This window comes from Trichomonas vaginalis, chromosome V, assembly GCF_026262505.1.
Source record: "Trichomonas vaginalis G3 chromosome V, whole genome shotgun sequence".
Lineage (NCBI taxonomy): Eukaryota > Parabasalia > Trichomonadida > Trichomonadidae > Trichomonas > Trichomonas vaginalis.
In genome coordinates, this window is record NC_067207.1 from 3,609,881 (window position 1) to 3,624,045 (window position 14,165).

General features: G+C 34.0%; 3 protein-coding genes across 3 annotated transcripts; 1 reads left to right on the forward strand and 2 right to left on the reverse strand.

The window, feature by feature from the left end:
- Positions 1-5: 5 nt before the first annotated feature.
- TVAGG3_0273050 (dynein heavy chain family protein family) lies at positions 6-11,804 on the forward strand (the record flags this gene model as incomplete). The annotated part of the gene is made up of 1 exon (XM_001579812.1): positions 6-11,804. One exon carries the CDS (start codon positions 6-8, stop codon positions 11,802-11,804), a length of 11,799 nt encoding a protein of 3,932 aa, XP_001579862.1.
- Positions 11,805-12,136: 332 nt separating this feature from the next.
- On the reverse strand, positions 12,137-13,323 carry TVAGG3_0273060 (spectrin binding; the record flags this gene model as incomplete). Its single annotated transcript, XM_001579811.2, has 1 exon — positions 12,144-13,109. The coding sequence occupies one exon, from the start codon at positions 13,107-13,109 to the stop codon at positions 12,144-12,146; it is 966 nt and encodes a 321-aa protein (XP_001579861.1).
- Positions 13,324-13,529: 206 nt separating this feature from the next.
- Positions 13,530-14,081, reverse strand: TVAGG3_0273070 (uncharacterized protein; the record flags this gene model as incomplete). The annotated part of the gene is made up of 1 exon (XM_001579810.1): positions 13,548-14,078. One exon carries the CDS (start codon positions 14,076-14,078, stop codon positions 13,548-13,550), a length of 531 nt encoding a protein of 176 aa, XP_001579860.1.
- Between the last annotated feature and the right edge of the window lie 84 nt (positions 14,082-14,165).

Sequence of the window (14,165 nt, forward strand, 5' to 3'; positions counted from 1 at the left end):
TTTTTATGTCAATTCCTCCTCATGGGCCAGGAATGGACAGATCAAGAGAACTTAAAAGCAGACTAGTTCCAAGACAACAACTAATAAGTAAACCAGTTACGCTTGGATCTTGCTTTGGAACGAATAGACCAAAAACTCGAGCCGCAACTCGACCAGAAATTCAACAAAAACCAATACATTCATCTCTACATACACCAAGAACACCAAAAAAGCTTGAACAGTTAGAACCTGAAATTTCATTAATCCCAGATAATTTCGAAGATCCTTTAGAGTTTATAAATTACGTCAAGAAATACAATATTACAAACAATTTCGTCTACTTATATCCGTCTAAGCTTATTGAGGATGAAAATCATCCAACAAGTTTGAAAATTATTCCTCCAAGTCAAGTTAAGCGTAGCGAATTCTGGACTTTAAGTTTGAAAGGATTGACACATGTATGTGGTGATGAAGTTGATTTTCAGGAGTTAGATGAATGGCTTGATGCAAATAAAAAGTTTGCAAAATTAATTCAACTTCCTTTCTTTAGATATCAACGTCAATGGCGTCACTTTAGAGCATGGAAGTCATTAGTACAAACATCTAAAGTAAAACACGCAAATATGATGCTAACTCAAAATTTATTCTTCACAGACTTGATTTTACGCGATGCTTTTCTAAAAGTCCAACGTAAACTTAGCGATTTACAGAACTTAAAACTGTTTTCACTTAGATCTACAGGAAAATACCGAATGAAAAATTTCATTGAAGACAATCATGAGCATTACAATAAAACTACTCAAATGTTTTCTGAACTGTACAACTATATTTGTCAAACCGTTAATGAAGCTTGTGAAAAAACCCGCGAATTACTTCATTCTCCAGAAAAATCAGGGAAAACAAAAGGAAGACCTCTCGAACTTTTAATGGAACACTACAAAAAGACACATTCTATCACCAAAGAAAAGGAAAATGAAAATAAAAATTCACTTGAATATACAAATCGCGCAAACTACAGAGCCACATGCAATAAATTAATTAGATTCATACATTTAATCGATTACGTTGTCATTTCAGCTCTAAGAAACCTTTGTTTCGATTCAACAATGACGTATTTAAGTATCTTCCAAATTTTACATGAAAGAGGCGCAAAAGACTTTGATTTTGTAGATCCTGAATATCAGAAACCAATGAAACTCCCAATTGATTTCCAAAAATTTTACGATTTAGTTAAACAACGAACAAAAGAATTATTTGATACGCCAATCTTTTGGATTGATATGAGTTTTGATGATACAATCAAGTGGAATCCAAATGAATCAGAAATCATTGAGAAATTGGACATTATAAGAAATGATTTTATTGATTTGTTGTTTAAAGTACCAAGATTACTCACAAATCCATTGTTTGGAAGTATACTTGGCGAAATATATGGAGAAGATGCCCTCCATATCATTTCTATTCCGGATTTAGGCAGAATTATCTTTAATGATTCAGTTTTCAAGACAATTACACAAGAGCAAGTCAATATTATTCATAGTGAATTTCACCTTCTCAATTTTTACAACGAAACTTTTTCAGAACCATTTTCAATTTATAATAACGAGCAATCTATTGATTTAACCTTCTTAGATAATCCTAATCTAACTGCTAATAATGTTGCCGACAAAATTAAAGGCTTAAGAACAGAAGAAAAGTTTTTGAAATCAATTGTTGAATCTAAAAATGTCGGAATCTTCTATTGTGTTAGTACAGACATGAAGAAATCGTTAATTATGTCTCCAGGAGTCTGTATTAGATCGATTAAGCTCAGAATTCCTCATGTTATTGAAAGATATCTTGAAGAATTCAATAGACACATAAAAGAAGCTCACAGAGATCTTTCTATTATTGTTAATAACGTGCCTACATATGTAGAATTCATCGATGTTTCGAACAAATATAATTCATTAATAAATTCTTTTGTTGATGAACAGAACAACCTTCAGCAATTCTTCCAACTTGCTCAGGATCAGTCAATTACCGTTAGTGAAGAAGATAAAGAGTTGTTTAATGACTTATCTCCAATTTTGGAACAAATTAAAGTTGTTTTGGCCAATTCTTCCAGCCAAATCCAGTCGCAAAAGGCATATTTCACGGTCCAACTCGATGAATATATCTCCAATTTGCATGAATCGATGAAATCTTACAAAGAACTTGAAACTAATCCGAAGCTTGAAGACCAAACAACAACCAACAATGAAGCTGCAGCTATTCTCGTTGTTTTGATCGCAAAAGCAAACGCTGCAAGAGACCTTTCCAAGAAATACAACCTTTACAGACAAAAAATGGACTTAGCTCCTGTAGAATTCAATGATGTCAATGAACTATGCACTGATGTAGCCAACAAGCAATTGCTCTGGGAGACAAAAACCCTCTGGGATTCGAGAATCAACCAATTATTCGTTATGAATTTCGTAAATATCGATCCAGATGCACTCAAAGATGAAATCAAGCAATTCAAAGATAACGCTTATAAGACTGCTAAAGCATTGATAGGCAACCAAGTCGCAGATACCTTAGTTACTGCAATTATTGACGTATCAAACTTGTTACCGGTCATTGCAGACTTAAAGAACCCAAGTTTCACGATCGAGCACAAGACTCTGATATCGAATCTTCTTGGAACAGACATTTTCTCCCACGATGTTTTCACATTACATAATTTGTTCGACATCCATGCTTTTAACTACGTTGAACAAATCCATGCCATATCAGTTCAAGCTACAAACGAGCGTATTTTGTTGGAAAACATCACAAAAGTCCAAAAAGACATCGATGCTTTGTATTTCGGATGTCATGCGGCCAAATGGCAAAAATCAAGCTACGAAATCTGCGAATTCAATGAAGTCACAGAACAGCTTGAAAATGCCAAAGCTACGATTGATTCAGTCAGAGCTTCTCCATATGTTGCTCCTCTCAGACAAACAGCCGGGTCATGGAACAAAACGATCAAGATGATGCTACATATCACTCATCTGTTAAGATATGTGCAAGATAATTGGATTTTTATCCAATCAATTTTCCCATCAGGTCTAAGACCAACTCCAGCTGATTCCAAAGAACTTTCATCAGTTGAAAAAATATGGAGAACGTTATCTACCAAGATTAATGATGATCCGGCCGTTGCAAAGATATCTGCATTAAATCAAACGGCTCCTGACCTTGAATCTGCCAAAGATTCAGTCCAAAAGCTTCTTAAGTCAATTAATGACAACTTAGATTCGAAGAGAATCAATTTCATGAGATTCTATTTCTTATCTAATAATCAATTGGCATCAATCATCTCCAGATCGAAGGAACCAACATGTATCGTCGAAATATTACCACAGATCTTCGACGGAATCCGAAATGTTGAAATTGTTCCAGATAATCACATTCCTTGCGTCAAATCGTTAATAAACGCAAGCGGAGAAGTTTTCGAAGTCAGATCCATTAAATTCAGATCCAACATTGATTCATGGCTCAAAAACATTGAAGAAACATCAAAAAGAAATTTGAAATCCGAAGTAAAAGTGTCAATGCAACAAAGAAACGAAATGACGCATGAAGATTGGATCAAATCTCATTTGAGTCAGATAGTAAGGATCTTAATCCGCATTGACTGGACGAACAGAGTTTTATTGTGCTTCCAAACAGGAAATGCCGTTGAATCCCTCAAAGTTTTCAAGAACGAAATTGACAGATATATTTTGACATATTGTCAAGAATTGAAAACTTCAACGAACAACTTAGACATTTTGAAGCTTTCCTCGTTAATTACTTTGAGAATGTATCATAGAGATACAATCGAAAGATACATAAAAGACGAAGTTTTCACACAGCAGCATTACCAATGGTTCAGACAAGTTAAATTCACATACGAAGAACAAACTAAAGATGTGAAAATAAATGTCGGATCATGCAGTTATGTTTACGATAACGAATTTGCAGATTGTAATGCAAGAACTGTGATGACTGAAGACTCCGAGAAAGACTTCTTCTCGATGACAAGCTCTTTGCATCATTCTTATGGTGTTTCAACTGTTGGAGAACATTGTTCTGGAAAGACAGAAACACTCAAAATGATTTCAAGAACGTTAGGAAGATTCATGTATATTTTGAATTGTTCGAATTTCTCTTCAATCAAAGAAATTTCAATGGTTTTCAAAGGTTCATTATTGGCAAATGTCTGGTTATGCTACAAACACGCAGATAACTTGCCAATGGACTCTATTGCCATATTAACTGATTACTTTAGATCATTGTTCAACGCGAGCCAAGCTCAACAAAAGAAAGTTGATTTGTTGGGATTCGAAATTACGATGCCTCAAAATTATGGAATTTTCTTGACATTTACAAAAACAAATGACGCGTTACCTGATTCATTACATTCCTTCTTCAGACCAACATACATTAGGAAGCCTCCTTTAAGATTATACTGTGAGAGCTGCTTGTGGTCTCTTGGTTTCCAAAATGCAAAAGAATTGTCAGAAAAAGTGATAAATATTTTGAGAGATTTATCAGTTTTATTTGAAGAAAAGAAGATTGTTGTATTAGGATATGAGTTGATAAAGCGTGTAATGAAGTTTGTCAATGAATTCAAGAACAGGGACTTGAAAGATGAACAAATCATTGCAAATTCTATCCAATGCGCAATAAATTCCGGAATAAAAGACGAAAAAGAGAAAGAACAAATAGATAAAACATTGTTGATGTACTTCAATGAACCACATTCTCCTAATTTCGATGAAATCCACAGAAGAGAAATTGCTACAGAACTGAGAGCAACATTAAAGGATCTCAAATTCAATTGCACACATTTGTTCATTGATAAAATCATCAATGTTAGAAGTCAGTATTTTAATAACAGAGGAGTTATACTTTACGGACCATCTTGTACCGGAAAATCAACTGCTCTCAAAATTTTGAGGTCTCATTTCAACATGAACGCCAAAGTTGTTAATGACGACAACAAGATACAGCAAGTATATATCATAAGCATCTACAATGATATATATACACTCCAGGAAATGCTTGGTTACCAAAGTAAAAGTCAAGGACAGTTTTACGATGGATTTTTGACGAAATCAATCAAAAGCGCGAATGATCACAGGAAACACAAAGTCAGATGGTTCGTTTTTGATGGAACGATGGCAGATAAATGGTGTGAAAGCATCGAATCATTGATCTATGACAAGCCAATATTAAATGTTGATGATGGAGATCAAGTTTTCTTGAATGACAATTTCCACTTTTTCTTTGAGACAACTGATATCTCTAGAATATCACCAGCATTTGTTTCTAGATGCGGATTGGTCTATTTCGATAATAACCAGTTCATTTGGGATTCATTTGTTGATGGCCAGAAATACAACAATATTTTGCCACTTTTCAAAAACCAGAATTTGTATATCAATGTTTTCTCTGATTTATGCGATAGGTCTCTCGAAAATGCTGTTCATTTCTCAGATGAAAATGGATCTCCAACTAAAGATGTTCCATCGCTTTCTCATGTCTCCAATTTCTTCAAGATTTTCATCCATTTGATCGAAAAATTGAACTTTACAACTTCAGAAAAAGTTGTTGCTGACAAAATGACAGCTTTTTACATCTTTGCCTTTTATTGGGCATTTGGTGGACATTTGGACAATTCCCGCAGACAGTTGTTTGACAAAATGGCCAGAGATTGTTTCACGAACACAATTGATCTTCCAATGAGAGGAACTTTGTTTGAATGGTGGTATGATTCAGAACAGAATTCATGGACGAATTGGCAAGATTTAGTTCCGAAATACGTTGATACAAATGATTCATTTACTATTCATCCACAATCCATTATGGCAAACTCTATAATGATTCCAACAGTAGAAACAGAGCGTGTCAACAGATTGTTCAAATTGTATTTGGAATCAGGATTAAACATCTTGTTAAGAGGTCCTCCAGGATCAGGAAAAACAACAATCAAAAGAAATTTCACAAGAAATCTCGAAGATGAAAGAAAATTGCAAATTATGGATGTAGAATGCACAAAATCATTCCCGCCTAGTGAATTAATGAAGTTCATGCATCGATGCATGGGATTAAAGAAGAAATCAATCCTTTACGGAAGCGGCGCAGTCAAGAGATGTCTTGTTTTGGATGATATCCATAATTTGGAAGAAAATGATTTCGGAGAAAAACCAATTATCGAATTTTTGAGACAGATTTCCGAACAAAACGGTTCATTCTTCACTCCAAAGAACATGTGGACAACAATAGAAGACTTAGTACTACTCGGCGTTGGTAATGATGATTCTTCAACTCATAAAAATTTGAATGCAAGATTTACAAAAACCGCTATTACTTATCAATTGTCGATTAACTCCACAGCGATATTTAATATCTTGCATAGCCTCATGAAGACATTTTTCTTGAGGTACGAGGAGCCAGTTATTGTTTGCGTCCCTAAGATTATCAATGGAACATTATATGTTTACGAACAAATTTCTTTGAATATCTTCCCAACACAAAAGAGGCCTCATTATACATTCAACATGCATGATATCAATAATCTTTTGTTCGGTATATTGAGATGTTCTTCCAATGTCATTAAAACAAGCAATGACTTAGAGTTGTTGTGGGTACACGAGATGGACAGATCATTTGGAGATAAGTTTTTACCAGAAGACAAACCAAAATATGAAGAATATCTTTCAAACGCTTTAAAGAACAAACTCAATAGTACACAGTCCCTGAGATCATTCCAAGTCCCAATGTTCTGTTACAGTGAATATAAAGTAGAAGACTACAACCCTGAATACGGAACTCTCCCCGATTACAATTTGTTCAACAACATAAATGATTTGACACAACTTTTCATATCACATGTCGAAAAGTATCAAATTCCAAGACGAATTGCAGACGAAAAACTTGTTATCTTCAATGATATTTCTGTCCACATAATAAGAGCAAACAGAGTATTGAACAAACCATTAGGAAATTTGCTTCTTTTAGGTCAGGATGGAAGTGGAAGACATACATGTGCCAAAATTGCTGCTTCTATTGCAAACATGGAATATCTTGAGTTAACAAGTGGTCTGTCATTCAGAGATGAAATGAAACAAGCGTTACCTAAAGCTATAAGTGGTGGAAAAGGTTACTGTATCTCTATAACAGAAGAAATGCTTCTGAAACCTGAAATTTCAAGAGATGTCACTTATTTGTTGACGAATAATGGATTGATGATGATGTTTTCTCCTGTTGAATTCGATGCTTTGTGTGTAGATGCAGTGAGATTCGCAAGACTTAGAGGTGAAAATGAATCTTATTTCAATTTAAGTCGAATTTTGTATGATAGATTTGCAGAAAACTTCCATTTAATCATTTATTTGGATCCGAAATCTCCAAACTTCCTGCAAATCATACAAAACAATCCAGCAATCATCAGACATTGCACTGTAGATAATTACGAACAGTTCAATATCGAAGGAATGATGACTTACGCGAACAAAACTGTTTTGGAAAGAACTCAAAATCAACAACTATCCAACCAAATTTCGAAATTATGTATTGACACATTTAACTTCGCAAGACAATATATTTCCGACAAACCAAAGATTCTCAAGAACTTTGCCATTTATCCATCAATCTTCATGAAATTAGTTGATGAGTTCTTGAACAGATATGAGAAATTATATGTTTCTGAAAGCGAAGAAATTTCGAAACTTAAAACAATTGTTGAGTTATTCAATGAATTACAAGAAACAGTTCAAGGAATCTCCCAAAAGGTGCAAACCTTGAATCCAGAGATAGAAAACAGGAAGTCCAAACTGCAGAGAATTAATACAGAACTTGTTTCGAAACAAAAAGAAGTTTCAAACATTGCAAATGACATAAAAATGACAGAAGAAGAAATGAAAAAGAACTTGGAAGAAGCAGAAAAAATAAGGAGACAACATGATGCAGAACTCAATGATTACATCACAGAACTGTATAAATCAGTCGCAAGATTGAAATCATTGACAAAAACTGAAATAAATGACATGAGAAGTGCAAATCCTCCTTTGCCAATTACAAAAAGTGTCATGGAAATTGTTTGTGTTTTAATGGAAGTAGAACCAACATGGCCCAATTCCGTGAGCTTATTAAACGATCCATTAATTGTTCCTAAGCTGACAACAATGTATTCCGACAAGAATCCTGTTACAGAAATACAATTAAGTGAAATTGTCGGAATTATCGAGAAAAACAAATTGTTCAAGAAAGATATTGCATTGCGAGAAACAGTTGGATGTCAGTATTTCTTGTCATACATTAAATCATTGATCGAATACCAGAATGCAGTGATTAGATTGACTCCAACACAACATAATCTCCATAAATTGCAATCAAACATTGAACAAACTCGTTCTAAACTATCAAAAGTTCATTCGAGCAGAACAATGTCTGATAAAAACATTGAACTTCTGAAAGAACAAATGTCGAAAGAAGACCAAGAGATCTCAATTTTGGCACAACAAGTACAAGAAAACATACAAAAGGAAGAGTCAGGAAAAGAAATTATCAACATGTTGATAAAAGAACATGATAATTGGAAAGGAAAATTAAACAGACACATGAATTACCAATCAGACATTGTTGGTGATTCATTTATTATCACGGTTGCTTTGTTGTTTGCTTCTTCTTTCACTCAAGAACAAAGAGAAGAATTCCTTTCACAAGTCAGAAGAATTGTTCGTGATGCAAGATTGGGTTATTCTCTCATAAATTCTTCAATTTCTATGATAACTCCTTTGTCAGAAGCAGCACAGTGGAGAAAGGCAGGTTTAATTGATGACGACGAAGTTCTCGAGAACTTCATTTATCTCATGAATGCTCCTTATTCTCCTTACGTCATTGATCCATCAGGAATGGTTTTCAATGTCGTAAAAATGATGGAAGAAAAGAAACAAGCGCCTATTGTTACTAAGCTAGAATTAACAAATTACTTGAGAATTCTTGAAAGCGCAATGAGAGCAGGAAGTGCCTTGTTCGTTACAGACGTAAGACGTTCGGTTCCTTATTGCTATGAAGCAGTAATGGCGAGAAAACTCAGTTTGGTACAGGACAAATCTGTTGTCAGGTTGGCCGATCGAACAATTGAAATTGATATCGGATTCCATTTGTATTTGTTCACTAAATTCATTGACCAGAAGCTCTCCCAGACACTTTGCACAAGAGCTACTGTTGTTAACTTCGCTCCAAATGTTCATGACTACCACATCTCGATGAAACATTCACTCATGAAAGTTTTGAAGCCAGAATTGATCTCGAAAATTTCGGATTTGTCTAAAAGTATTGACACAGAACAGACGAATCTCGCTTTCTGCCAACAGAGAATACAAGACTTGCTCTCTAATACTGATGCATCAACAATCATCGAAGACAACATTTTATTCTTAGAATTGGCGAAACAACAAGATTCAATTCAAACATTGACGAAATTGGTTGAAAACTACAAATCTGAACTGAAAACTATTAAGGAATCGACTGATTTCATGGATGCTCCTTCAAAGCGCTTGGCCATATTAACAGAATTGACAAAGAACTTGAAATATCTCAATCCTTTGTATGTTTTCGGAAAAGTTAATTTCCATTATGACATCAAAATTGCCATGAAAAACATGAAGGAAGGAGATGATTTAATGGAAGTATTGACATATGCATTCTACAAAGCAACACTTAGAAGTGTCTTCAGCGAGTACAGGTTCATTGTTTCTTTCCTGTTTTCTTCAGCAATTATGATGGGAAGTGGACTTTTGGATCAAAGCGAATTCGACATTTTTGTCTCCGGATTTAGAAGGGAACAAAGTGTCTTTGAAAATCCAATTCCTCAGACAATGACTAATGAAATGTGGTGTGATATTCAAACACTTGCATCTCACGTCAAACCAATGAAGAACCTCCCAAGGAAAATCATGTCTGAATATGAAGATTTTCAGACATTTTTAGAAACAAAAAGTGACACTTTACCAGAAAAATTACAGCAAGGATTGACTGAATTCCAGACAATCATTTTGTTCAAAGTCATTGCTCCACAACATGTTGCGAAGATGATGCACAAATTCGTGTCACAAAACTTAAACGAAAGATACGTAAAAGTCGAAAGTACTGGTTTGGAAGATATCATTGAATTACCAGAAAAAGTTCCTATTTTAATTATGACGAAAGCTTTCGCAACATCTTTCTTCCAATTGCAAACTCTTGCACGCCAAAAGAGGACTAATTTGAGATGTTTGTCATTACCACACACAAAAGCATCATTTGTCGAAACAACATTGAATTTCGCAATGCAAGGCGGAGATTGGCTTCTTCTTGAAGCAATAGACGAAGCTGACATGGATGTACAATTGACTGTTTCCGCTTTAGTCACGAAACTCAAGACTGTTTCTTCAAGACATCCAACATTTAGACTGTTTATTACTGTTGCAAGAGAAGTCTCAATTCCTCTGAACATTTTAACAGATTCAGTTCGATTGGCTGTTACAGGAATAAGCATGCCAGACAAGATGCTTTTAGAACTGATTAATTGGATGCCAGAAGACATATTTGGCAAGAAGAAATCCACAAGAATTGCATTTTTGATTGCTGTTTTCCATACAGCTTTCACAAGTTACATGATGAAATACTCGAAGAGTTCTATTCATCTTTCGAATGTTCCTTTCTTCGATTCGATGCAGACACTCCTCAATTTGCATTACGCACTTGGAACAATACCACTCAGTGTCCTCAAAGAAGGAATCATCGAACTGAACTACTCTGGACATTTGGTCGAAGAAGATGATCTCAAAATGTTCAAATTAATTGTCGACCAAATGTTTACAGAAGAAATCGCAGATGGAAAGAATCCTATAACTATCGATGGCAAAGTAACAGTTCCTAATGGAGACACAAGAGAATTCTGTGTCAATCATGCAGGAAAATTCGCTTCCATTGTTTACAACATGTTCACAAGAGATTTATCAAATGGAGATGAATCTGAAGAAGGAGAAATCACGACATCTCTCAAGAAGATTGTTGAAAACAACACTCCGCCACCAGATATTTCTTTGGCAATTGAATGTTCGAAGTCCATAATGCAGAGTTTGTCGAATATCGATATCCAAAATGAAAAGAAACAAGATGAATTCTCGATTTCCATCCAAAATGAAGCAGAATTTTACTCGAATGTTGTTAAAAACATCAGACAATCATGTGAAGAAATCATTGGTGTTGATAAAGGATCGTTCACTGATTTACTTGTTAACTACGATGACATGTTACAAGTTGCAATCGAAAAAGTTCCAAAATCATGGCAATTTTCTGGCCAAATTGCAACAAACTACATAAATCATTGGATTAACAATTTGAACGAAAGAATCGATTTCATCAACACATGGATGAGAAAAGGAAGGCCACAGATTCTGGATCTTTCCGCCTTTCATGATGCGAAACCAATTTTCCTTTGCATTAATAATTATCTTGCAAATATAAGGAAAATTAAGTTGCCACAATTGGTTGTTTTAGCAACTTTAGTTCCTGAAAACGCTGCTGATTTCTCTGCCTCAAGTATTTATATGCAAGGTGCAGAGTTACAGAATGTTTTCTGGGATATGGAAAACAAATGTCTTGAAAATGAAGGTGTCAAGAAGAATTTCTTGATCAAATTGTATTCAACTGACCAATCTGTTGACTACGACAGCTACGTTTCAATACCTGTTATTGTTCATGGTATTTATGCATCAAGTGTTTTGCTGAGAGGTCAAAAGATTTGGTTTAATAGAAGAGCAAGTATTATTATTAATTAATTATTTTTATTTATAATTTTATGTTTGTATTTTATTAATAAAATGTTTTGTTGTTAAATTTACTTAATCATTTTCAAAACTGAGATAAGATTGCACTTTCTGGACATTGTCTTTCCGAAATGTGTGATGACAAAAAATCTGGGTAATGTAATCAGTGGTGAAAAAAAGAGCAAAATTTTACGTAGAAATGTTCGATCTCAAAAAAACATATGTAAATTATGTTTCGATTTCTAAGGGCCTATGTATTTTGTAGATGACATAATATTACTGATAATTTGATGATTACAAATAAAAAAAAGTATGATTTATTTATAAATTTAATGTTTTTACTACGATAAATTACTTACCTGCAATAGAATTGAAATAATCTTTTACATTATCTTTTGCAACTTTAAGTGCGGTTTTTCCGTCATTTGCTTTCACATTGATATTAGCACCATTAAATACAAGATATTTAACAACCTCAAGATGGCCGCATTGGGAAGCAAGCATGAGTGGAGTATATCCGTTATTATTCTTTGCTTCTTTATCTGCTCCATTAGTGAGAAGATTCTTAACAACATCAATTTGTCCATTGAAAGATGCATACATGAGTGGAGTCCATCCATCTTTATCTTTTGCATCTTTATCGTCTCCGACAGATAAAAGATAATTAACAACTTCAAGTTGATTTGATCTTAATTCACAAATGAGTGGAGTCAATCCTCTCTTATTCTTTATTTCCAAATCGCAGCCTGATTCAACAAAAGATTTAACAAGTCTGAGATTTCCTTTTTCACACGCAACATGAAGAATATTTCTTCCACTTTCTTGTGACATTTCCCAAATTTTGTTTCCTAAAAGTTTTGTCATTATATCCTGCTTTCCTTCATTTGCAAGTTCTTCAAGTGATTTGTAAACACCTTCGAAATCATTATTTTTCTCTAGCTCAAAAACTCTGTTTAATCTATCTTTATTATTCAATTCTTCTCTAAGTTTTCTGAATGTTTCTGATGAATTAAGGATTTCTTCCTGCTTTTGTTCTAAGAAATCAATGATTCCATTCAAAGTATTGAATCTCATGTATTTGGTAATTGATTTCAAAACCGAAATGGCTTCTTCGAAGCTTTGGATAGAAATTTTTGTACTGTGTGTGTATGCATATAGGTCTTTGAATGTGATAGTTGAAGAAGATTGTTTCAAAAGAGAAAAGTATTGATCATGAGTTAATTGTGCTTTTTCCAGGATTGATTTGATGTCTTCTCGTTCAAATGTATTAAAAAAAGCTTTCATTATTAATATATTCATCGATATGGGAAGCAACATATTCGTGGTTCAGCGTAAGACCATTATCCATTTTTATTGTGTGAAAAAAAAAATTCCATGAAAAATTTTTAAAATTCCACCAAAATGGGAATTGATCGTAGTTTTGGAAAAATTAATGAGGGAACTAAAAATGATAGACTGTTCACGAAATTTTAATTATATATTTTTTGGAAGTAACCCAAATTCCCTGTATGTATGAAGCTTTTGGAGTGACAGAACACAATTCCAAATATATCATGGCAAAATTGGAATTTTTCCAATTTTATAAAATTCGTTTTTATTTAAAAAATATAACATAATGAAGTGCTTAGTGATATTGCAGGTACTCAAAACTTCATAATATGAAAAATGTAAAGTTTTAAAAACGTAATTTTTATAACAAAAAGAAAAATAAAGATGTATTACTGAAAATACAAAGAAACTCAATATGTATGGAAATCAGTAGTTGTAACGTGGCTCTGGAACTCCATTAACTTCCATTTGCCAGCGATGAGCTCTTTCTGCTTCTTCGTGAATACGATGGCTCCTTTGTCTACTGAAATTAACACGTTGTTGATACTGGAATGTCTCATTTCTGGCACGTTCATGTTGATGATCAATAATTGAGTTTTGCCACGCTCCAATCATAGAAGATTTGTATGGTTCGCATGAAAATACCTTAGAATACTTTTGTGCAAGTTTGTTATCGTATTTGCGAAGTCTTATGCTGTTTTGTTTTAAGCGTTGATCGTAAGTTAGAGAATTGCTCATTTTGAACTCGCGAGTTGTTGTTGGAGATTGAATTGTATCTCTTCCGAAATCTGATGATAAACCATTGTATTGACGAAGGACGTTTCTTGGAGATTTATTTGTTGTTGGACGAGGAGAAGCAACAGCATTGATTGGAGGCTTTGGGAGCCATAATGGTTGAAGATATGGAGTATGATAGAGTCTTGCAGATTTCGGTTCGTATGGTGTAACTCTCTCCATAAAAAAATTTTTACAACGAAATTTGGATGAAAAAGTGTCATTGCTCAATATTTTTGAACCTTTATTCAAGAATTGAAATTTGCTCAT